The 26620-nt window shown below is 44.3% G+C and overlaps 1 protein-coding gene across 8 annotated transcripts in view; it reads right to left on the reverse strand.

The window, feature by feature from the left end:
• The window catches only part of CEP170B (centrosomal protein 170B), a 56495-nt gene that overhangs the window by 12599 nt on the left and 17276 nt on the right, over positions 1-26620 (reverse strand). For 3 of the 8 annotated variants that reach the window (XM_057384712.1, XM_057384708.1, XM_057384707.1), the window contains exons 4-13: positions 26010-26066; positions 24595-24733; positions 16107-16208; positions 15075-15551; positions 12828-12890; positions 11178-11926; positions 9019-9204; positions 8716-8824; positions 5511-7283; positions 1983-2232 (exon numbers count right to left, since the gene is read on the reverse strand). In XM_057384712.1, the coding sequence (XP_057240695.1) occupies positions 1983-2232; positions 5511-7283; positions 8716-8824; positions 9019-9204; positions 11178-11926; positions 12828-12890; positions 15075-15551; positions 16107-16208; positions 24595-24733; positions 26010-26066 (3905 nt within the window). The remainder of the gene's footprint in view (positions 1-1982; positions 2233-5510; positions 7284-8715; positions 8825-9018; positions 9205-11177; positions 11927-12827; positions 12891-15074; positions 15552-16106; positions 16209-24594; positions 24734-26009; positions 26067-26620) is intronic. The other 5 variants (XM_057384711.1, XM_057384710.1, XM_057384713.1 and 2 more) reach the window with 3 other exon arrangements.

Consider the following 26620-nt stretch of genomic DNA (forward strand, 5'->3'; position numbering starts at 1 on the left):
CCAGCTTCAAAGTGGAGAATTGCTATAAAGCAAATTCTAGTGACTACACACTGCCAGAAAGTATTGGAGACAATCCATAAAGAAATTTCGTTATTGCTCCTCCATGCATTCACTCTACTTCTTTCTCTTGTTTGGTGTTTTTTTTTAATACAATACAGTTAATTGTTCTTCTTGGTTCTTCTTCATTTTCAATTAAAAAGTCTATAGAGGGGAAAAAAACCATTTTCCTTTATTTACTTAAAGAAAAAAACCTAAATTTCCTCTTCCTTGTAGCCTGTAAACTGAAAATCCCAGTATGCCTGCACATTCTCCAGAAGAGCTGARGGATTATGAGGGTAAGCATGGCATACCTTAGAGGGATCTGGTTTTCAGAAACCAAGTCTTGAAACTCCAAGCCCCTTGACAGTGTCCAGTTAACTCTGTGTTAGCAGCCCCTTGCTTTACCTGCTCTAGAGCTCCAAAATAGTTCTTAAGTCTCTAGACTGTTGTGGTAGCAGAGCTTTAAAGAACCCCTTCCAACCAGAAGTAGCTGCTGTGGTAATTTTAAGGGAAAACTTCCAAGAGAAAAAATCATCTTACAGCTAGTCAGCTTCATCTGAAACAGACTGTCTCAAAAMAAAACCMAMCMAWYMAAAAAAAAACCCCAAACTAACTCAGACAAAACAAAACACCCCACCCAACAAAAAACAGCTATCACARAAYATTCTGAGTCGGAAGGRACYCGCAAGGAAAACAGGCAATGTGATAAAACTGTCAGTTTGTCAAAACATTTCYTTGGAAAGAAAATGCACAGTTGAACTAATAAAACACAGTTTGAGCTGTCTGCCTAAGGTACCCCCTCTGTGTGCTGGTTTGGGTAGAGCTGTCACCAAACACTTCCATTAAGTGATTCACTACWGTAAACAAGTGGCATTTTCCCTTTTAACTCTCTCTGACTCCTCTAAACCCCTCCCAGTTAATTCGGGAGCAGGAAGGGAAATMAGAACTGCAATTACCAGGCAGACTCTGTGACAGAGCCCCGCACCGTGCAGCGCCAGACGAGCCTGACGCAACCCTTTATTTATAGCTGCTGTGAGCTGGGAATGCTGCTGGCAGGGAAGCCGGCATCTCACACACACACACTTCGTGCAGCACAGGTAGAGCAGCCTGATTTTAAASCTGACACACTTTCTAGCAGCTTGACAGCAACTTTCAGGCAAGAAAAGCCCTCTCGAGGTGAGCATGGCAGCGGCGAGGGYGATGTGGCCAAAATCAGACACAAGGCAGCTTCCTCAGGCAAAAGTATTTCAAGTATGGCCAGTACAATGGAAGACCAGTATTTCTGGAAAGTTGGCATAACACAGTTGCATATTAGAGATGACAAACCTCAAATGCCACTGTTTAAAAAAAGAATCTATTTGCTTTATTGCTGAGGTCCTCTAGGCAACCATGAGACCACCAGTACACAGCAAGTCCCGTATCCAGGGACATCAAGCTAACAACTCATTTATACACAAGGTCTAGAAAGATTTGGGTTCAGCCAYGCCAAGCAAAGAGGCTTCTGCCCTGCAGCGATTTCTTACTGCTCCCTGTCCAGCTGCAAGCAAAGCAGCTTCAACAGTTTACATATTCAGTCTTTGCCAATCCATCTGACTTCCTCTGCAGAGAATKAGGGGAGTTCACACCAACCATGCCACAAAACACGCACTATGACTTCCAGCAGAAAGCTGAGATATGCAGGTGTGAACAGCTAGATTCCCACAGCTTGAACAAGAAACAAACCAAGAGGCAACACCTTTTCTAGAGAGAAGGTACAACCAGCACATCCAGCCTGTAAAGGTTCATGAACATCTTCCAAGTCAATGTTCAGGAAAAAAGGAGATGTAGGCACACAAAAAACAGGAGTCTCTCCTTCTACCTCCTACACCTGGGTTTGATGTGAACACCAAGGAGAAAACAACCCATTTTCAACACATGGGCTAACAGATAAAGCCCCACCTCACCTGGCTATTTCTGCTATCTCTGCTGTTTGTGCCATGAAGTTGTAGGGGTTAGGGTTGTCATCAAAATCTTCATCGTCATCCGTTTCTCTGCCGTTGTGCTTCTGCTTGCCCAGCCCAGAGCCACGTATCCTCGGTGTTTGTGTGGCTGTTGAAGTATGGGAGCGTTTGTGTTTAGGGGAGCTGTGATTTGAGCCATATTCCTCCTCCGAAGTGGAAGTGTAATCTGAACCCTGTGGTCTCCGCCTTGATGCTTATAAAAAATGAATTGGTTTCAGACTGAGGACMGGTGTAAAGAGTAACTACAAAAGGCCAAAAGGTAACACAAAACTAGCCCAAGAGCACAAGGAAAGGAGAGTTTCTGTGCAAAACTTAAGTTAAACCAGCATATTCTCTGAGTTTATTTCAATGTTGAGCCCCTCTGTGGCTCCCATTCACTGTAGAAATTTGGAGTGGAAAATTCCACTAGAAAATCATAATGACTGTGTTAACAACTCCACTGTAGTAAATTATTACCACAGACTTGGCTTTCCATGCACAGAAGCTCTGTGTATAAGTAGCACACGTTTCAGACTCCTCACAGTCCCACAGAAATCCTTTTCTAAAGAGAGCCCAATTTTCAAGCCTGCAGATACCTTTCTAATTAGCTGCTACAAGCAGAAGGAGGGGTTTTTGAGTGAAGGGTAGACTGTGGTGCTTGGTGTTATTTGCAAGAGTCCACACCCCCGTGTTCACCTCCTGCCTCACAATTCACCATTAATTACACTCGACAAGAAAAGGTGTTCATGCAGTCAGGACTGCCTCCAAGCCCTGGAGCCAAGTAGAAGCTGCCCACTTATCCCAACTTGTTCTGCAGATCTGCAGACACCCAGGTCCTCCTTGCATGGGAAATGTCAAGGTGTCCTTATTTGAAACCTGGGCTCCCCCGTGTTTGCCACCTCACTACACTCACTACAGATATTGCTTCATTCCCTTCTGCGTGTCCCTGGAGAATGAAGACCCACCAAACACAAAACCAGACAAGTTATTTAGAATTASAACACCGAAAAGCTTCACTGTGTTACCAAGACTATCCTTACACTGAAAGACTAGAAAGTGAATTAAGCCAGCATTACACATCATACAAACAAAACAAACTAATTTGGCGTGTAAGATGCAGGTAGAAACTATAGATAATAACTGTAAAGTGAAAGTATTCCTAGACATTGCTTTCTCATCCATAGTTATAAAAATGCCTTGACCTAGGATTAATATGTATATCTATAAATGTACTCATAATCAATTAATAGAGTTGTATCTCTTTTTTTTTTTTAATGCAGTTTTAGAATCAAGAGGTCACCTTGTCACTGAACAGAAATTTTAAAATTATGAGACTGATTTTCCAACTCTGCATGCCAAGGGAAATCAGAATCAGCACCTTCAGTAAATTACCCTGAATAAACAAATTGTCTACACAGAGGAGCATGGGAGACAGGCCCTTGGATCCAGGTAACTTGGGTCATCCTGATGTTATCTGTGACTTTCACAGGAAGCTATTTGAGATGGCCCAACAATATACTGGCATTTCTTGTCTCATGGCCAGACAGTTCATGCTACTCCTCTGCTAGTGAGATTAACTTTCTCCTACTGGGAGAGTTGAGAACTCCTGTGGTTAGCTAAACTCTAAGAGCTCCTGGAATAAATCAGCCATATCTGCCTCCTTACCCCCTAGGCTTGACACTCAAGGCTTTCAAAGGTTGCTGTATCATGCTAAAAAAAGTCTTGATGGCACAGTGCAATAGTCCAGTTTAACAATGTGTCACTCTTGCTGCAGAAAGGGAATTCTAGTTGCTGATTTGCTATGTCTATAACAGCACATAGTATGGGAACATGCATCACACGACAGCAGGCACGATGAAGCATGRAATACACCAGTGTGTACTTAGGGCTTGGACAAGGAACACAATCCTATCAAGGAATTAGGAGGTTAGTATTTTAAGAGCAACTAATTCAGAGGAAGGATTAGCATCATCTGCTGCAACTACAGATAAGGAAAGGTGTTAGCACACTGCTACAGCGCTGTGGAAATCAAAAACCAATTCATTTAAATAAAGAACTGGCCAACAKTTATCATTTTTCTTCGAATGATTTGAAGCCCGTGGTCCAAAGGCAGAGGGAGTGCAAAGAGYGCCTCCTGTTCAGAAAACTCGGACCACATTATCTTGTTTTAAATTTGTTATTGTTTAACAGGAAGTTAATAGTAGCATCATCTCAAAAAAGGCGAGAGAAGAGACTGAACATACTCTTTTAGCTTWATCATATTCTGATTGACATGCATATACAAGTGTGTAAGAAAAAAAAATCACTAAAATTAAAGGTGAAGCTAAATGCGCTAAAACAATCCAAAACAAAACAAGCAGCAAATAACATATTTAGCATGCAATAAAAATGAATAGTGGAAGAGGGATAAATACTTCAGCTGTAGGAAAATACATTAAAAAGTATATCCAGAACTTGAAGACCCCTTACAAAATCACAAAACTGCTGAAAATAACATTCCTCTCAACAGGACTGAGAAATCCGGCCAAAGGGGTTCTTCCTGTCTCTTTGGCTACCAGTCACTCCTAAAATTCTAAGCAAACACATCTGCTTTGCCACATCTGTGGCAGGCCAAGTACTACAGGCATAGACCTGAACTTAGACCAAAGGTTTCAGGGACAACTTCCCACTACCAATTACCATCCTAGAGTTGCCATCTTAATTGTCCCCACTTTTTAATTAAATGTTGATTTTATTATGACAAATGCTGACATTTCAAGGGTCTGTTGAGTGCTCAGCTAAAGGGCAATGTAGCTCCCACATCTCTCGAATGATTCTCGTGGGAATCACTACCTCTGCCTTGTGGGAATCGTGACTGCAAACCTGCCCTGCCTTAGCTGTGGCAAAAGCGAGTGAAAATACACAGAAGAGTCAATCTCTTGGGGCAATCATTGTGCAGTGTCCAGCTCTGTATTTACATTTACAGGAAGAACAAGGGAACAGCTTTCACAACACAGCAACATTTMTTTCTGTTCTCCTGTTTCAGATGCCTTCAAACCTGACACCTTTGCACATCAGCTGTCACTAACACCATGAGCTGTCACCAACACCATGATAACCTCTCTGGAAGAAAACTTTGAATCTTACAAGTAAAACAGAACAGAATTTCTTGTAGCACTGGAAAGGCATTAAATTCTATATTTTAAAGAAAAATATAGCCAAATGTCAAATGGCAACTGGTTGTTCAAAAATCAAAAYCACTAGAGAAAGAAAAAGTAGCTATTTGCAGTATCTTCACAGATATCACTACACTACCATCTCACTGAGGATGAGAGTGCTCTGCTGTCTCCAAACCCACAGGAAATCTCAATATCCGTGCTGCTCTTTAATGCAGACTTTTGTACTCACCAACGTAGCACCTGTTCTATTGTGATACTAATCCTTGGCAACCATGTGCAGCCTGTAAGTAAGAAACAGGGGAAGATGGGAGAAATATACAGCAGGAGCACTTACAGGATGATGAGGAGGAATACTTGACACTGCTTGAGCGKGTCCTGCTGAAAGGCTGCTTGGCAGAGGCAGCGGCTGCTGTTTTCCTGGCTGCAGCTCTCACCTCCGAAATGCCCGTCTTCCGATAGGACTCAGCGCTGCGGCCTGAAAACCCCGTCCTCGACTGTGTCTCAGAGTCACTGGGCACTGTAAATGAACCTGCCCGTTTCCTGGGCATGGCCAGGATGTCCAGCCGGGAGAGCTTCTTTGTCTCTGTGGGTTGCTTGGTGCCCTGAGCGGTGGCATCAGGATTGGAGGCTGTTTTCTCAGCATCCACACACTCATTGTCCGAAGCATCTCCCAGCCGGGCACGGCGTAGCTTTGAGGCCCTTGTGGGCCGTGGGGTGGATAAACTGTTGGACCGGGTGAGAACCTGCTGGATTTTCTGCACATTTGAGGTCGTTTTGCTCTGGTCCTCCTTGGTGGCCTGAGTGTAAGGTTTCCTCCTGGGAACTGGCCGTGTTACTGAGTGCTCATGGTCAGACACAACCGCATCCTGGACCGGCAAGTAGGGTGAGTTTGAACTTCTCTCATCATCTGTGAAATCAAGTGACCCTCGAGTCCCRGCGCTCCGCTTCATCTGGAAGCGTTTGGCAGCCTCTGCTCGGTTTGGTGCCTCTGGTGCTTGTGTTTTCCGCTTCTCCGTCAGCCTGTCCCGAGCACTGGGCTGCCCACACTGGTCCTGGATGGACGGTGTGGAGGAAGATTTCTCCTTCTGCAAGCCCGCAACTGCTTTGCGTTTTGGGGCACTCGCTGGGACATTTTTGCCACTCACCAAGCTGACTGTGCTGGCAGTGTCTACATCCGAGTCCCCTGACAAGGAGTCCTCCARCTGACCAGCAGTTTCCGAGGGCTCCAGCTGTTGGCTTTGACCAAGCAATTTGGCTTCCAGTGCTGCCAAGGCAGTTTCAGTGTCCTTAAGGAGAAGATGAGTATCCTGACTAAAGTCCATACGATTTGACCGMACAGCCTCTAAATCTTTAAGCAGAGGGTGGCTTGAAATATGTGGGAGTTTATTTTGAGGAACACCACTGCTTGATTTATCTTTGGTAAAACTTTCCTGTCTAACAAAAGATGTYGTTTCCTTTCCTGATATGTTTTCTTGATCTTGAGGAAGACTCTGATGAAGGGAAATAACAACTTTTCCAGCCGCRTTTATATAAGCACTAACATCTTTGACCGGTGGCTTTCCAGAAACTGGTGTGCCAGCACACTTGAAGGAAAACTCCGGATCCTTGCTGTCCTTGTCTGCTCGAGTGTGGGACACACTCAGAGAGAGCTTGGAGGGAACCCCAGCATCATTGCTGTCATCACCAATGTAAAACGAAGTAGAAACTGGCTCACTTACAGCTCTCACGTGTGAGATCCGGGGGGCTCCTGGCTGCCGGCTCTCTGATCTATTGTCTTCCCCCAYCTGCTCTAGCATTTTGCTGTTCTCTTTGTATTTCTTGCCTTTTTCTGTGCTGAAGCCATCGTCAGATCTGCTGGCATCGCTGAGGCTATCCGGATCCAGGTCTTCTTGGATGAAGAGGCGGCTGCTGGGATCGCCATAGGCTTCCACGCAGGGGTCCTTCACGATGGTTCTCTTGGGTACCTCAGAATAGGAGTCCTGGCACACCAGGACCGTGGGAGTGGGGCTGTCTGATTTATCRCTTGGTGGGAGCTGGGGAAGAAGGCGCCTTGTTCTTGAGGGTACGGAGTTTTCTGATTCCCCAGGTTTTGGAGGTACYCCACTTTCTAAAGAGAGTTAAGTGGACAAGAATCAATTAATGTACAACTGTGCCACTTATTTATKTATTTGTTTGTTGAGGGAGAGCATAATCCTGCAAAGTGCAAGTCCACAAAAGCACTCACAAGATGTGCTTAGAACTAAAGTTTTATGTATTATGAACATATTGTGYTCTGAACATACTGTGGCCTGGCTGGCCCCTGCTCCCTCTGATTTATACAGACATGATACTTTATTCCTTTGCTGAATCACACTGCTCAACATTTTCCCTTCTCAAGGTAGTATGTCAAATTCACTCTCCCACAAGATACCTCTCAGTACAAGGACTATAGAGGATAACAACATTGCTGGCATCTACCATCAATCAGGCCACAGGAATGAAATGAAAAGCCATCAGACATCAGTGTTATAGTGTTTTAAGTGCCATTCTAAACAACATTACCCCTTTGATTCAATAGATGGTGTTTTTCACAGTACAAGTTCTCCTACACTCATATTCCATAGCAAAAACCCAGGAGAAAGACCCAGTAATAATCAAGAGGCTCAGAATTAGACCTCACAGCCCCAGCATGTGTGGGATTATCAGCAGGGACACACTCCATAGAAAGAGTGCTCCTATTTCTCCCATGCCGCTGGCCAGGATTCCATATCTGATAACACTTAAAATACCAGGATAACTGGTTATTTGGCTATGGTAATATTACAAGCACTCCAGGAGTCAAGTATCCTACATGGTGTAAAAACAGTGTCAATGAGCTCTGAAACAAAAGTTTCTTTTAATCTTTACTGGATCTACCTACAGCTGTCTATGACAAGTTATTCTAACCAAAAAAAAAAAAGCTGAAAACTTTTGCAATACCCAGCAAAATGCTTTTCTTCTTTTCTCACAGGAGAGGATACAGCGTCTGAAAGCTGTGGAGTTATGGCGAGAGTCTGATGTCCTCCAACATCCCTTCTCCCCTCCATATCTAGTTTTCTATGCTGATCTCCACCCTTTAAGCCTGCCACTCAATAGCAAACCTCAGAACAGCCTAAATTCTCAGCACAGCCACAAGAGAAACACACAAAAATCCATACAAGTCAGGAACTAACTTCCAAGGCAATGTGCAGGTTTTCATCTGGCACCATAAAGGACTCTAAGGGATCACAGCTCGGGGCTAGTTAACACGCAAAGCCCTTATGAGCTTTCTCCTTCCCAGGCTCCCTTTAGTTGTGTCAAACCTAACATTTAAGAATCTCTTGGATGACTCCGAAATGCAAACCAGGGGCTCTGTCCATATTYGATTCACTGGGAACAATTCACTCTGTCCTTCCCAACAACAGTAACTAAAACACAAAWTATGCTACAGCCAGATGCACAGATGCCCTGGATTCCTGCTTTTTGTACCACCCTGGCTTAGATTCAGCTATCTTCAAAGAGCAATGTGGAATGAGACTTACCTGCATTTCCATCACCCTGCCCAGAGACAGATCCAGAGTCAGAGTAACTGTCTGCAAGGCTYGCCCACCTCGACACCCACTTCTGACTCCCTTGAGATGCTGCAGACATCTGCAACAAGGTGGGGAAGATAACATCAGAGAGAGGGTTTGTAAACAAAATYCTCACCACAAAATCTCTACTGTCATATAGACACCACTTGGTATGCTCGAAATGGAAATCAAGCTACACATCACATTTACATCCATACAGAAAACCCATCTACACCTCCACCATCCCAGCAAATCCACCTGGACTGCCCGTACCTGCGCTTCAGCCTGAGACCCACTCACAGCTTTTGAGGAAAGTGCCTGCAGCAAGGGTGACTTCTGACTAGTGCCATTTTCACTGATTAGATGCTGAGAACCAGAGTCATCTTTTTCGCCTTTAATTATTGGTCTAAAGGCTGAAGAGATTCTGGAAAATTCAGGCGACTCAAGAACGCCAAAAACCTGCAAAGATGTTTACAYGGGAATATTAAAATGCAAGAAAATAGGAAAACATTAGCCAAAAATCCAAATTCATAAAACGTTAGTCACACACAAACTATGATCCCAAGGGGSCAGAAATACTTGCCAATGCTTCCATGCAAACTATGTAAATAATTYTCTTCTGTACTCCACAGTAGCAGCTTTAAATATACTTAATCATAGAATTCCACTCACACCCACCTTTTCTCTCTCCCTCATTATTTAGGGGTGTTGCCTTTAGCATTAGTWACTTTCACTGAAAAGGAGCCCTTTTTCAGCCCAGAAAATTTAGGATGAGTGTCAGGAAAGCTATTTACCAGCTCATTCATGAAGAATTAGAACGAGAAAATGGAAAAGCTCCATCCCCAGTGCCTTTCACAGACTGTAGCAGTGAGTGGGCTGAGCAAAGCAGCCTTGCACTGCCAAGAGGACCTGCAAATGGACGTATCTTTGAGATGGGTGAGTGTTTGAGCTCATTGGACAGATTCCCCTGAAGGTAAGTACACCTTTGTATTGGGGGTGACCAAGACTTATGCCTCAGAAGGGCTTGTTCCTCTCATTTGACTGCAAGAAGTTCAGAGGAAGATATCACCACAGAGGGTGCCTTGGTTGCACAGAGACAGCCACTCTCATTTCTGTCAAAAAAATGTGCCTGCAGTGGTGGAGGAATAAAGAACAGAGACACCTCAGAACCTAAGCAAGTGCAGAAATAATCTTCTTTCTTCCTGGACAGAAACACTGAAGTTCAGTTATCAGCAGTTTCACAAGTAGCAGGAGTGCGCTGCACCAAGACTATGGCACAGTCAGGACCAGAAGCTGGCCAGTTTGCCTGCCCARGTCACATGGCTGCCAAGAATACTCCCCAGAAACATCTGTATTTTTGTGGCATCTTCCCTCATACTTCCCCACCAGAACAATCAGTCATCTAACRTCAGGACTAGGACCTTGCTGTGGCTTAAATTCCATGCCCTGAAAGCTTCAGATGACATTTCAAATATAATCTAAGAACAAATGTAATAAAAAACAAAAGAGGGAAGCTAGAGCCAGGCTCACAAACACTATACACAAAGCTCTAAAGCCAGATTCAATTAAGGCTTGCTTTAAACCTTGCCATCCCCTTGACTACATTTCACTAAATCTTCATAACAACTTGCCAGTTTTATTTTCATAATRGACCACAGATGAGAGTTAAACCTGAAAATCAGCCAAACTTTGGTTTGCCCTGCAGTTGCTTAGGTGGGTGTGTTCTTTTCAAGCCTCCCTCACCTCTGGATTTTTGTTTTTAGGCCATCATTCACTCTACAAAATCCAAACAAGTACAGATCCATCTGGGATTGCCTCTGCCCTAGATCACACCCTTTGCTATCTCAGCCAGCTGCCGCTTGTCCTGACAGCAAGCACTGCCTTTTTAATCAGGCACAGCCAAATACAGAAACATCTGCCACTATGGTTTGTAAGCACCAGCCCTTGGCCTACCATGGGATGATGCATCAGTGATGGTCTGCAGCTCCCATCTTATAACAGCAGGCAGGAGGTGGTGCAATGCCAAGATAGAGGCTTGGGAGCAGTCCTAGAGAGCAGAGCTGCTCCCAGCCACAGCTGTCAGCAGGATCAGCCTGATCTTTATTCAGGTATTGCCTTTCCTCTAAACAGATGGTAAACCCACTCTTTCACTTCTGAATCCAAATTCTATTTTTTTAAGCAAGGCAGCTCTTTGCTGTGAGCATATCCTGCCTTCTTTTACTCTGCGTTTTTTGGTTTGTAATTCTGTTGTTTTGATGGGATTTTTTAAAGACCAGCCTCACCGTTTGTTGGGGCCTATCCTTAACACAGGTCACCCAGAATGATTTTCCACCGCTAACCATAACACCCTGCCACACCCAATTACACCCCTTCACTGCAAGAGTGAATTTAGGCCCTCCAAACCTTMAGCTCACAGACCAAGAAGAATTTACCTGATCTATCATTTTTCGTGCTTCCTCCACCTCTTTGTCCTGCGACTCCGTCTCGATGGTGTACGTGCCTGTCTCACTTACACTGTCTTCCTCATCATTCCTCCTGCCCTGGGCAGACTTCACCTCTGGAGGTGGAGCAGAGGCAGGCTCTGGTTCCGAGGATATAACCACACGTGGAGCTACCGGCATGGGCAGAGGGGCTGGTTTCTCAGCACTTGGCTTCCCAGACTGAGCAGTCTCACGCAAGTACTCAGCCATAAAATCCTGAGCCATTTTAGACTTCCTCCCTACACTCCCATAACTTTTGACTCTGGGAGCAGAGGAGGATGAAGAGTTGATCCGATCCTCCGTCTTCTCCCTCTTGAAGGAGCTCGTTCTTTGGGTCCCACAGGAGTTGTTGGTGGGTTTGCCTGCCTGGGCAGTGAGGTGGGATGGCGGCACTGAATTTCCCGGTTTCTCCGCCGGCAACGCATTCTTGCGCTTTTCAACCTTGTTCTTCAGCCCCGGATCCGTGTCGCTCTGGGATGAGTGAGCGCTGTGCGTGAAGGACTGGGAGCGCTTCTTCCGCGGCGTGTCCTCGAAGAACTCGATGACGAAGGCCTGCTTGTTGTGCAGCATCTCGTGGGGGTCACGCCTCATCTGGCGCTGCAGCCTCGTCTGCTCTGTCGGACGTTCACCGCCCGGTGTTGTCTCCTTCTCTGCCTTGGGGTCTTCAGTGTCRCTCTGCGTCCCGTCCTCGTGCCTATTGCCTGGAAACAAGAAATGTATATTTCACCTTCACACTCTCAGTTGTTGTGGACCTGTCATTACCTCCCAGTTGAAATTTAGCATTTCAGTTGTAAGAAAAGCATTCTGTAAGACTAAAAAACTCCAAAGATACCTGTGTTGTACAGGGATTGCACCCCATCAGAAGAATTAAAAGAGATGGCAGCTCTCTCCTGAACCCACTTTTCACCACTGATTGGCTACCAAGTTAATTAAAAATAATAACTTATTTTTAAAAAAATCCAAGAAGTATTTTCAACATCATTAATTTCAGATTTTGTAGTGGTGACTGGTTTATATCTCTTATGTTTTGTTTCTTTCCCTTTTCAATTTAAATAAAAATTATGACATTATTTTGCTGTTCTATCCAACTACTGTAGCCCAAGACCACCTCATTGGGTTCTCTTTGTCACAGATCAGAATCATCTCCACAGGATCAGGAAATCAAACCTTCACACTGCATCCCATGAAACCAAATCCCCACCATGAAAGGATAGATCAGTGCATTATAAGTACATGCATCTCTGAGCACTCACATCACTCTCCTCTACAWGGAGAAATAAATCAGAGGCTAACAGATAAGTAAATTTGTAGGATTCTTTACTTTTCCAGAGATTTAAGAATCACACCAAGACACCCCCACCAGTTACATCGTCCTATCACAGACAAGCAAAAGTCAAATCATTACTTAAGAGTTCACTGAGCTTAAACTAAATTTGTAACTATTCTCATTTATATTAGCAACAACCATCTTTACAGCTGTCTCTACACAACAGTGCCTGCCTGCCCCTCAGCACCTTAGCTAAGGACTCTCAGAAASTAAGTTGAAGTAAAACAAAAGGTTAAAATTCAAACAAAAAGTTGAAAGTAAAACAAAAAACAAACCTTTTTTTGGAGAAGGAAACGGGTGTGAAGGCACACAACACGATTCAGTCAACGACCAGGAACCTGTCATCGGGAGAACGGGGAAAGAGGTCTCTGCGCTCTAGACTGTAATATGTAGCAAGATATACTGGCTAAAACACCACGTGTTTGAAAGGAAAACTGCCCAAACCTACTTGGCAAGTTCTCCAGACTCATGGGTGAAGACCATTTGTTACATCGAGTTAACTGTGAAAGATTAGAATTTAATGCAAGGTCCAGTCAACCCAGGAGTCAGTTCAGGAAGAGTTTCCTAACACACTCATGAAAGTGAGTGTACACACAAACTTTGCATTGTGCCCTGAGGGCTGATGAGCTTCACCCTTGGAAGGGAAAGTTCTTAAATCAAAGGTCTTGGCTAAGAGCTCTCATGAATGCAAAAGGGTGCGGACACAAGGAAAACATGCATCATGCTCACAGATGCCCCAACAGAACATCATGCACATCCCCTCAAGCTGCTAAGACCTGAACCCTGCAGTCTTGATACAAGGCCTTGCATTCCTCCTGGATGTGAACAAATGTTACTAGAGAACCCCAACAGTGGGCATCTCTGATGGTGAAGGCCAAAACCAGGTAGGTAGCCAGCAGTAGCCTCCAAGACACCTTCTAAATTAGCCCAGCCAGAAGAACACATTGCACAGCTATCGCAGATAAATGACACCTGCCAAAGCAGAGGTGGATCCTCTCCTCAGGTCATCAACACTGTATGCTTTAATCAAATGTCCAGAGTTGATTTCTTGATATGCWAATTATGCATTGAATTACCTCAGCTTCTTTCCATGGTTTATGGACTGAGAACAGGCAAATGCAGCCAGTCTCTAGTGCTCCTGTGTATCATAACAGCAACAGCTGCCCAGCTCTCTAGTTTTCTCCAAGAGGAAAGAGCAAAACCRCTGAAGCACATTTCYATCCCTGGCGATGTTCTCCAGTAAGCCAACAAAATCCAGTATAAAATGACATAAAAAAGCCCAACACAAACCCTTCTATCACACAGTCACAGTACAATGAAAATAAGACCCTAAATAACCAAACAGGGCACCTCAAAACTGTCCCTTATTGGGAAGGATTAGAACCAAGCAATGGCAAACAAACCAGTTCCATTTCCATGCCCTGCCAAACTCGGTGGCTGAATATGAGACCTTTATGACCTTGCAGGGTTCCCAAAAATATGTACCCAAAACAGCAATTTGGAGGCATAATATATAAAACTCTTCATATTATGATGAGTTTTGGTTTTCTTTTCCAAGAAGGTCAAAGTAAATATTCCTTTAAGAGAAAACAAGATGTAACTCGTATCTAAGTAGGACCTCTAGCACAAGTGGGTCTGATAATCTTCGATATGACTTCATCAGCTCAAACCAATAGCTTTTCCAGAGGCAATGCAGTGAGAATGCAGGAATCAGTCATCTCCTCTGAGCTGTTCAGTGGTCGGCCCAGAGAGAGACTCAAACAAGCCTAAACCTTGCAAATTATATTCAAAGTCGATTCAGAATCATGTAAGTCCCACCAGTTGCACAAAGAACTGGCTCCAAACTTCACTTCAGATCTTTGAAAACCCCCAAAGAATTCCTCACAAGACAGAGGTCCACGAAATCTGATGTTCTGAACAGAGCAGGATTTCAGAGAAACTTTAGGTTAAGAGACAAAACCCTTTTCTACAAGCACAACAATTTCGTCTATGGGTGATCAACTCTACCAGCAGTGTCTGTGTCAGGACTTTTTGTCATCTGACCAAGTGGCTCTGGTCATTACCAGATGATGACACTTAAACTTACAACAGCAGGATGATCACACTTAAACTACTCAGGACTACAGTTAAAAAATCATTCCATCAGCTAGGAGAAGCCAACATAACCAAATTCACTAAAATACCTGTGTTTATCAGCCTGTCTGACCACATGGAAATTATTTTAGACATTTAAAAATGAAAATAATTTTTTACTGGTTACTGCTGAGCTGGCATTATAGACATCAAGAAGCCACATCAGTGTGCCCAARACAACATCACACATGACTTCAGGGCCAGGCGAAAAGCATGCTAGCTGCATTCAAAATATTAAGTCATTAAAGTAATATTCTTCAACTTGCAAATTTGGAGCAGAGATAATTAAGTCCAGTTCTCCACGGCAGGAGAAAGGTTTTCATCTTTCATTATGCTGTGTTTGCATGGCCAACAGAGAGCAATGTCCACATGACAAGACATTCACTCACCTTTAAGTGTTCTTACATGAACTGGCAGGTCACTCTTGGTACTGTAAACATCATCTCCTGCAGACTGCCTTCTCATCAGGCTTGGGTCATTCTGGACAAGCCAGTCAGCCACTTTGCTCTCTGCTGACATCACTTCTGTATGAGCTGGTTCTTTACTGTAGGGTCTTCTCTGTCTGAGCGAAAATTTAGTTACGTGGTCTTTTATCTTTATTTTACCAGGGGTACAATCATCAAATTCAATGGTGAAAGAGGCATGACTCTGTACCACAGGGGCTACCMCAGCATCAACATCCTTTGTTGGGATCTCGTGGACCTGTGTTTCTGGAGATTTTGATGGCTGCTGAAATTCTTTAGTTGGAATCTCAAAATAACTTGGYTCTCTCCGGAAGGCAAACACAGATTGTTCTTGGGCATCTCTATAAGTAGAAATATTCCCATTCAGTTCTTCTTCATGTTGGGTTATCTCTTTTGATCTCTCTGCAAAAGGAAAAAAAAACCATAAACCATATTTTTTCAGTACTAATCAACACATTTGTTTCAACCCCTTGGAAGGGCTACTAATGGCAACATTTCTCTGCTAGAGAACAGACACACTGTATGTGCATTGAAATAGAACACTTCTTTGTGCAGTAGAACACATGCTTGGTAGAAACACCAGGTTTACTGAACAAGTGAAAAAAAGATGCCTCTTCCAYACACACAGAGATCCACACCAACAGAAGCATTAAGACTAAATGGCTCCCGAGGATGATGAGATGAGAAACAGATAAAGCACTGCTATACACCTAGCTCTAAAACAAGCTTTGTGATTTACTCCACRAGTGCTGTTTCTAATGGTCAGATACTTCAGTGAAAACATTTTAATTCCCCCTTATTGCAGTTTCAGTAGCAGCAGCCTACATACTGGAATGTGCAAATACAAGCACAAAAAAAAATTGTGGTAATTAAAGTCTTGAAACAGGATGGCTTCACAAAGTAATTATCAAAAGTGCACTGAAAATATCTTCTCCCAGCCCATATCACCTCCATTACCTGAGTAATGTTCCTCTTGCCTTCTGTCCTCCTTGTTATTTGCATCATCCTCCCCCCACCAGGAGGGCTGCCCGTAGAGAGGGGTACGGTAAGTATTGGTTTCTAGGGAGAGGATAAGCAAATACTTTAACACAGAAAATACCAATTCACCAGGTTCAACCACATGCCAAAAGGGGAAAAACAGCAGGGCCAGATAAGACCATGAACCTGTTACATTGCARTTATAAGAACAGCAAATTATACATAATAACATGTTCAGATTTTTCTTTGTTTCTCCCTTTTTTCCTTTTTACTTTGTATTGCAAGATATTAACTCCATGTCCCTACATTGTCTTTCATAGCTGTGTTTCCCAGACACTGGTTTTGCTCCCTCTCAAGCCTCATTATTCACAGGAAGTGGGAGATTCTTGGCAGGAAGGACTACAAAACATTAACCACAAAACTATCCACAACTTACCTGCAATTCAGGTGGAAACCAAGACTTTTTTCTTCACCTTAATTGTGAAGATTTTAGCTCTGCCCCTTCTTGTCCCACCATGGCCTTGGATGTTTCCAGGCTAGGGATTTTTTTCATTATTTAGCACTCCCACTCTAAGTGGCACACATTCCACAACAGGAAATTCTCAAAGCATTACAAACTTARGAAAAATGGTAAAATCATCTCTGTACATGTTCATAAAGAACTAGTAAACTCTTGCTCTCTAAAGCTTAAAGTAAACCAAGTGGATTCCATTGTAGGACAGTGGTTTTTCTGATGGGGAATTTCCTCYAGAAGAGCCAGGCTGACATGATTACTCTGCTCAGTGAGCACTCACWCAGGGCTTCACTGCAACAACTGGCACCCACTCAGTGGAGCTGATCCACTGCTTCTMRTTTTGYAWCCCACAAACAAGGTTGTGTTTTGGYAGTGCCTTGGGCTGCTCCTGTTTATGCAACAAGCAGAAAGAATACACCCCAATTTGCCTGTGGTACAGTTAATATTATTTTTTTTTCATAGTTCAAGAGAAGCAAATAAATGCTCTTTCATCTAGAGGTGACAGAAACACCAGGATAGGTCAAAAGCTGAGGTTAAGCTCCAGATTTGTTAGGCTGCTTCTGCCCACAACAGCCGTAACTGGCCACGTCTTAAAGCCTGGCTCCAGCTCCAGAGCCATAGCTGGGCTTCTACTGCCAGCTGCTGCTCGGCTKGTGGTTTTCAAACCACACACTGCTCTGTGCAAAGCAGCTCTYAAACAGTCCTGCAATTTGCATTCCCTGCTTTAATAGGGACATGACAGAAAGCAGTYGTTAGCATAAGGGATGGCAGGAGAGGAAAGGGAATTAAATAACTCAAAAAAGAAGTCTGATTTTATGTTGCCATGTCTAAAGCTATACAGACCCAGTGGCCACTACTTCAGATACTTTTGTTCTAGAATCATTCCAGATATATAAGCTCATACACTGACAGTGCACAGGCAAAAATTTTTCTTTACAGATGCAGCCCACAGGCCCTTTCCAACAGATCATCTTCATGTTTCAAAGTTAACCACGCAGCCTGCCTTCACACTGGGGATCAAAAGAGGTTGAAAGTATTACTCTCCTCCCTGCCTAGAGTGTGTGGAAGATAAACTCTGTTCCTATTATGTAGGCGGCCTTTGAAAGTTCAAAGGAGGAAGCATTTCTCACCATGATAAATTGGAATTGCCAAGCAATATGTTTCATAACTGAGGATGGGCAAACCAGTCATGGGGGGGGGGGGAATATAAAAACCTGTTCACAAATTGTCAGTGAACAGAGGCACTCCACTGCAGGGTTTGGCTTCTGCAGGGCTGAGAGCTTCTGTCCCACAGCCTAGCAGAAATGTACCATCCTTTCTTTTCATGCTGTAACTTGCCCACTAGACCCCACCCCAACCATGCAGGATCTGCTCTACCAACATCAGGCACTTCCTTTGGGCACACAGTGGATTATTACCCTCTGACTTGCAGTACAGATCTTAGGGCTGATAGCCAAGAGGCAGCTCTCTGGGGGAAGCCAGGGGAGGGAGATCAACACTAATACAAATCCATTAGCAAGAGCCAGTTATGTCTGAGGTAAATTRTGCCTAAAGGGATGAACTACCTGACAGATGAAATGCAAAGACCACCTGAACTCAACTCCTGCACAAGCAGCACCTTTCCCAAGGATGGATGCTGTTACTGCTTGCATCTTACAAGAAACTGTCACATTACAGCTCAGGTCCCCAGCACATCCCAGCCCCAAAGGGATCCCAAAGGCCCCCTAGTTTAGAAAATGCCAGCAATCTATTCCAAGACAGTTTTGCATCCAGAGGGGCAGAAGTGAGCAAAGAGAGCTCACACCCATCCTGTGGGACAGAAGTCTTTCCAGAAACTGCTCCAAGATCTGTGTCCCATCTGTGTGCAAACACAGCAGCTTCTGCCTTTGTTGCCCAGGAGCTTTTCTACTACAGGRAAAAGGCAGCCAGGGGAGTTAGTGAGACTTTTGGTCAGACCTTGTCTGTTGATGAGGAACTTTGGGATTGCAAATGAAGCTGAAGGGAAAAAAATATTTATRAAGAATTATGAGCCAGATCCTCTGCTGTCTCAAATTTCCCTGGGCCCTAATAGGTGCTTGGAAATTACCCTTACTGCCCCTCTGACARAAGCTCAGGGCACATCAAGGAACATGTAAAAAGAGTGCACCAGGTTGGCCAGAGTGCACAGATCTGGGGCCATCGGGGTGGGAGACACTGCACTACACTCACTGCACAGCAGCAGAAGGTTCTTCATGCCCCTCGGTACAGAGCTCACATGGCCCCACCTGCAAWGCCTGTTACAGCATCTGTGACAAAGCTGCACATTTGTGTGTGGGRGGGATTCATTCCTTTCCTCTCCAGCCTCCACAATAAACTGGAACTTCACTTTAAAGCTGCAAAAAGCACAGATGGAAAGCTGAGGAGTCAGTATCTTGCTATTCGGGGACAGTTTCAGWATTTTAAGAGCAATTAATGTTTCCACTGAGCATTCATATTGATTTGCATTTTGAATAACATTGTCAAGTGACACAGTCACTGTCATTCTTGGCTACTGCTGAAAGCAGCCAGATCCTGAGCCAGAGTAAAATTTCCCTGACTTCAGAAGAGGGTTGTGGTTTAACCCCAGCCAGCAGCCAAGCCCCACACAGCCACTCACTTGCTCTCCCACAGCAGGATCAGGGAAAGGATCAGAAGGGTAAAAGGTAGAAAACGCATGGGCTGACATAAATACAGCTTAATCAGGAAAGCAAAAGCCATGCATGGAAGCAAAGCAAAACAAGGAATTCATTCACTGCTTCCTATGGGCAGGCAGGTGTTCAGCCATCTCCAGGCAATCCGGACTCCACTACACCTGGCAGTCACCAGGGAAGACAAACATCATCACTCCAAACATCCCCCCCTCACTTCCTCCTTCTTCCCCCTATATTATATACTGAGCATGTGAAATGGTTTGGAATTTCTCTTTGGTCAGTTTGGGTCACTGTCCGGGCTGTGTCTCCTCCCAGGCAGCCCAAGTCTCCTCGCCAGCGTGGCAGTACAGAAAGCAGAAAAGGCCTTGGCTCTGTGTGAGCCCTGCTCAGCAACAACAAAAACATCTCTATATTAACAACTCTGTGTTCAGCACAAATCCAAAACACAGCTCCATACCAGCCACTGGGAAGAAAATTAACTCTACCCCAGCCAAAACCAGCACAAAGAGCTACATGAATTTTCTGCCCAGCTCATGTCAGAAACTTCTGTCCTTTCTAATTTACCAGCACAACTGACACCTCTCCCAGCTCCAGCTCTAACACAACAACACTGAGAAAATGGGGAGGGGGAAAAAAAAGCACGGTGGGAAGGCAGCTAAAACAGATGGCTGTGACAGAAGTGGGCCAGGGAGCAGCTACACATGCAGTTGTGCCAGCGGGCTTTGCTCTTCACCAGCTGGGATCCATTTTGGGCAGCAACCTCAACCTGGACCTGCAGCATCCTGAGCAGCATGTCTGCCTGTGTCCTGAGACATGCAAAGCACCCTGAAGCTAYCTCCTGTCTGTTCTGTTTTAGTGTAAGATGGATGCTCTTGCAAGAACAGAGAAACTCKGGGCTTGCTCAAGTCAGCAGTGAAGGGAGGAACACCAATGAAAACGAACTGCTCAGTCATTTTAATGACATGAGACTTCCTCCAATTGATGGCAGCTCGTTACCACCTCTCTCCACTCCGTGCCAGGATGCCCAGATGGTGCCAATTCATTTAGACATATTTCTTGGCTCATCAATTCAGGCAGGCAGCCCGAAAACCATCCTTTTAGATAACTGAATTGAGGTCAGCACAAGCATTCAGCCAGATAAATACTGAACTACCAGTGATGGTGTAATACAGGGAAGAGCACTGACACACATGTTCTGCCCCTGGATTTCAGTCTTTGGGGCAGTCACTCAAAAGGAAAAATGAAGGCTGTTTTAGCACAGAACAAGGGAAGCCCATTTGCCTAACAGTCTGACAAAAATGTGGCCGGTTAAATAATTACAGAACTATTGATCATCTGAAGGAGAGGCACCAAAAGAGAGAATGAGACATGTCAGTACAAAGGATGTATTTATGGAGAAGTGAATCACACAGAACACAAGGGCACAACCAAAAATACAGTCTGGGTGATTAAAGGGAAAGGAGAAAGACTGTGTTAAAGCTGCTTTCCAYTATCAAGCAGGAAGAAGAGCTTTCAAGATAAGCACACAGCTCCACCAAACAGAGGGGTCTGATTTCCCTTGAAGGTGTCCCCCTGTGGTCAGGACAGGACTGAGGGCTGTGCTTTGCCCAAATCTTCACAAAGCGTCACACCATCATGTGAGAGAGACAGCCAGCAACAGCAAATTTCTTTGCTCACAGAAGCACACACAGCTTTGAAGCTCTCTACTGCAAGTCATAACAAAGGCATGAGAAATCCAGCTTGCTTTAAGTCAAACTGTTTTTGATTCATTATTAATAACAATAACGTCCATCTCCAGAAGATGCAGAGTAGGCTTGTTACGGCAGGGGCCTTGGGGAAAAAAAAAGATGATCTCGCTACATTTTAAAACTAATTCCTTACATCTCTGCTTTTTAACTCCTCCTTAAAGTAGAGAATTCAGACTTAGTAGGAACAATCATAAAACAACTCTCTAACTCTTTGCCACACTATATTTATTTCATATGTGCATTGCTAATCTAAGTCCGGGTGGTTTGTACCTGCTGTGAACATACACGGATCCCAGGCRTTTTCCAATCAGGCTGATAATCACTAATTAACTTGTATCAATTACATGGTCAAACCTTAAACATCCTGCAGTTACCACCACTCTAGTTCAGGCAAAAAAAAAAAAAAAGCAGATACAACACCACTCCCTTAAATTAAAGGCYAGGGCAGAGCTGTGCATCTACATAGCTATTGCCATGATCTCATGGGGAAAGCAGCCGAAGACCATGGAAACCACTTCACAACCGGGCACAGCTCCCACTGCGTCCGTCCACGCTGCCTGCTGACCTCAGCCCTGGACACCAGCAAGACTTTCAAGTCGTCCACTCTATTGAGAGGACTCGCTAATGACACCCACGCTAACCTGGTGAGCAAGTCTCTTTCACAGATTCCAGGAGAAGCTCCTGCAATTGGTCCTATTCCCGCATGTGATGATGTCCATTCCAAGTGGATGCTGCAAGCAGCCGCCACCCCTGGAAACTCAGGCCTGCAGCAGTTATTCAGAGGTTTGTCATCAGATTKGGGATTACCTAGTCCCATCAGGCTGTGGCAGCTTTGAAAAAACAAAAAATTAAGCTCAGCTTGAGGATTAACTATGTGTTGAGAACAAAAGACCACAAAGTAGCTTATCTCATCAAGTACCTCAACTCAGGTAGCAACAGATGGGAACAGGGATTGTGACTGTCTTGAAATCTGCTCAGTTCAAGGCTCTACCTGGCTTCCTGATCACTTAAGGCTTTAAACATGAGAGCTGATMGCTATTTTTAGCATTATTTAATTGACGAGTGGATACTTTTATTTATATCCATATCCAACCCATAGGATTAACTAAGTTCCTTGCTTCAAACATTTCACAGACTGATGGTTTTCTGCTWACAGGCAGCATACAGCCAAAAGCTGCAAGCTCAACAGCATAAAGACTAAATTGACTGTTTCCCATTCACTCCACTGGATCTCTTTATCCTCAGCCCCTCACCTCCTCCCATTTCTAAGCAGCTCTAATTGTTCACATTGTTTTGTTAAACCTCTTCCCTGAAAGCTTGCATTCCCTCTGCCCCTTTTCCACCCCGGCCYTGGGAACCGATCCTTCTAAAGGCTTTTGTCAGCCCAGACCTTGCTTTAATTAGCCAATGCAAATTCCTAAATACCTACAGGCTTAGCAAAACAGCTCTTTCCYTAAAGCCTCTTTCTGCTGCCACTAACCAAGCCCACTGCCCATAAGAACACTACATTCTTCTTTTCACTAATCATTTCAAATTGCTGCCACTCCTCCCAGCAGCCGAGGAGAAACAAGTGCATGTGTGCAGCTGAGGACAAGGTGAATTTGTCACATCTCAGATGAGAAAGGGATCCACTGATCATTCTGCTCATGTGACAGAGATGCTTTCTGGAGAGTGAGGGACTGATTTAATGCTCAGGCTCTGTTTTGCTTCTCCAGGCTTCAGTCCATACAGCAAAACACTTAAAAAGTCCTGGTTTCCTTTATCGTTCTGTGGGGTTAGCAGCACTTAACAGATTTTTTTTAGCTCGGCCCATCAGTCCCACTGCATGTGACATACTTCAGCACTGGTCCCCAATAAGAACACAGAGTCCGTTTTGCCTCAGACCTCTGGTCTGTGCCCACTAAAGATGACAGAAACATAATGGAGGTCTGCAAATCACAGATTAAAGAAATGGGTCACCTTGTTGAAGAGTCACTCAACGTCCTGGCTTTAAAGGTGTTCCAAATATCAACTGCTTATGCTATGTAGGTTAAAATCAATGAGAGCGTATTTTGAAAGGTGGCAAGAATAAAAACCAGAGTGTTCATGGAACCAGGCAGTAGCAAACACAAAGCAGTTCCAGTTACAGGAAACACTTTCCAAGAACCTCCTGCCCTTTGAAAGGCAGATGGAGAGCTCTTCCCCCAGTGGGGTTCACCTCTTCTCATCCTCCCCAGTGTCACACTTAAGCATCCATCCCTTTCAGTGCACACTTTTCAGGCCAAGTCCCAAACAGTCACACAGACACAGCCAGAGCAACACAAAGAAAGGTTTTCTGGGGCAAAAAACGGGAGTTGGGCACAGGAGTGAATGTGCTTCCCCACACAGCTGGAGACAGCAAGGAAAMCAGGGAGGAACATTACACTGTTTTAGCATACTATGTCAGCTTAGGGGGATTTTCACAAGGACAGTACATGGGAAATTATGGTCAATCAACCCACTCCAATTAGTTATCATGAAGCCTTAACAGATTTACCCATTACCAGATGTACACTTTTCTAGAAAGCTGCTGTACCTGTCTCTAGGTAACCTCACATCAGATGTTTACCTCRCTTTTTCACTTGCCCATCCCCTTCCCTCCATTCACCTCCCTGATTCTTCCTCTAACAGACAGTGGGAAACTCTCCCTGCTAAACCCTAAAGCCTTCCAATTGCTCTGCCATCCTTGAGCCACAAGACCACCACGGGCAGTCGAGTCACCGGAATGCTTTAAAATCATATTTGTTCCTCCCACCAATCAGCAAGTTCCAGAAGGCCACCAACTGATACCTGAGCAAAACTGGGGAAAGACCCATCAAGGACACACAAGAGGCAGAAATTTGGGTGAGATGGGCAAGACAAGGCTGCTAGGGAGGTCTTGGTACACCAAGATGGGGAACACAGAAGAACCAAGTCTGACGTAAGGTCTTTAAAGGAAGGCAGCAGTCAGTAACAAAATGGAGAACAGAAAGAATTTCTCCAATAGAAAAGGTTTGCAGCTGAGGAACAACGAACCTGAAACAAACACCTCCCAGTTTGGCAGTTGGTTTCAATCCCACGTATTGGCACATTAGGAAAGACAGCCATTTAAAMCCATCCAGGGCTTTGTGAAAGAAATGGCTGCTGCTTCTTTGCCTGCCTGCCAGCACCACGCCACAGCAGCCATACATTTTCTACTCTGAGTCACCCCCTCTGTTCAAACACCAGCACACGATTAGGAAATTAAAAATAGACCAGACAGGTGCCAGAGAACTTACCAAACCTGCTCAGCCCACAGGTTTTCCAGAACCCACACAGCAAAAAGGCATGTAGGAGCCATCACACCAGCTGATCTTTTTTTGAAGGCTGAATCTCCAAAAACCAAGAGTCTCAAATACTCCAGGAGCTCAGAAAGATGATCCTTCCAAAACTGCTCCCAAATGCAACCCACAAGACTCTACTGTCAAAATCATAACCCAGCACAGTGCCCAAGCTGCACTTTGTTCAGAATCCTGATTAACTGGTTCCCGAGCAGGTACCTGTAATTGCTTTCCTCTCTCCTTTCTCCAGCTTTGCTTGTGGGGACTCTGTGTAGACACCGTGCTCCATGGGCTGCTCTGCCCTCTTCATGGCCGTGCCTTTGTAATTCATCTGGAGTTGGCTGGTGTACTTCTCATGCTGCAGAGAGAGACACAAGTAGCAGTGARCCTCTCTTTCCCACCAACAGATCACCCAAAGGCTGTACCACAGCTGTGTACCTAAACAAAAACCATGCACACCTGAGTGGAAGCTACAGAACAGCAGAACTATCCCATTTGGAAGCCATTAAGTTACAATTCTAGTACACGAGAAGGTCACTGTGACTTAGCTCTGCAAAATAACTAATTAGAAAAGCCTTCAAAGAATAAACTGAGAAGAATCTGAACTCAGGACATTTTCCATTCAGGATTCAAATCCTGAAATCCCCTTTGTTCTTAAAGGAGCTTTATAAATTCTTYCAGGATGCTCACCTGCATTATCTGAGTTTTTGAGGAAAAGCAATTGGAATCTATTTTAATTATTTTTTCCAAACCCTCTCTCCAGCTAGGAAAGTGATTCTACCTTAAAGCAGGTTGCATATTAAGACAGTAAATTAKCTATTTAGAAGCTGTTTATTACAAGTAAATTAGTAACAGGGTGAATCCATCAGATTATCCCTGAGTAAGATCAGAGAATCATTTGCCCAATTCTAGCTGTTACATGTCCTATCCTCTCCAAGTCCTAAACATGGAACCAGGGCTAACAAGGCAGTATCTGCTAGCCAAGAGTTGATGCATGGCACTCACAGCCCAGTCCCACAGCTGAACATGACAGCTTTCTTGCCTAGAGGGGGGCTGMTTTTCTGGCTTAGGATAAAAGGATGCTTGAATATTTCTTACCTGCTACCAAACAGTGTTTAAAAAAACACCTCAATTGTAAGAGTAGTGACTGCTCAATAAGTAAAAGTTGGGAGCTTGAAGGCAACAATGAGATGGTACACATTAATAAATTAAACAAACTTCAGCCTAATGGAGGAGGTGTGGTGGAGCTGGCCCAAGTCACCATGCACAGAAAAAGGCATCTTGTGCTCCACTTCTGGGGGGAGTAAGTTCTGCTGTGCTTCACTCACAAGTTCATGTGCTGGTTGTTCTTTAATATGTTACAGCTTTAAATAATATTTTTTTCTTCTTGGCATTCATGAAACATAAATAACTTGATCTACATGTTAGCACAGGGATAGGAGAGATCAGAGTTRAGATAACTAGGAAATGTAACTCGCCTCAAAGGAGGGTTTTATTAAGTCCAAATCCAAGGAGAGCCTCACATTTTTAAACATTTCACTGCCATCAAGAGTATTTTAATATTTCAACTCTGTTTAACCATCACTAGTGTACTTAATTTTTTTTTAAATTGCACCGCTCCCAGTCACTCTTACCTTCAATGCTTCTTCTGGGACTTTGTGTTGAATTTGTTCCAGGACGTACATGTTCGAATGTACAGAACTCATTAAGGAAGAGACAAAAGAATTGCATGGACAGAGAAATCTTGCATTTAGTCACAGAAAGGAAACAGGACCATAAAACCAGAAAATCTTAAACATGCAAGGTAATAAAAGTAGACTGTGCTGCATCCCTGTGTCCCATCTTTGTTGTGCATAGTTTGTGAGACAGCGTGTAATCATATTTGCTGGCCAGACCCATGACAACTGAGGGAAAGCACAAATGGGGACCTGAGCAGGACAAGCCTGCAGGAGCTTCAGCAACTCTGTGCAGGACCTGGGGGAGCAACCAGAGCCCCAGCTCAGCTCACAGCCTGCTCCTCTCCAGGTGGCTGGCAGCTTCAGGCAGAGCACTCAGTATCCTGGCAAGATGGGCCAGTCTCACACTCTGGATAAGGGAGCAGTAGTGTTCAGCTCCTTGCCCAAATGCCTGAGACTACAGTGCTCTCTTGCTCTGTCAAGGCCTTTCAGTCTCTGCAATTTTCTAGATAAAAAGTAAATCAGGTCATGAGCTGCTGTGACCTCTTAGGAAGGGAAGCATTCACATG

This window comes from Malurus melanocephalus, unplaced genomic scaffold, assembly GCF_030028575.1.
Source record: "Malurus melanocephalus ecotype Western Australia unplaced genomic scaffold, MMel_1.1 scaffold_738, whole genome shotgun sequence".
Lineage (NCBI taxonomy): Eukaryota > Metazoa > Chordata > Aves > Passeriformes > Maluridae > Malurus > Malurus melanocephalus.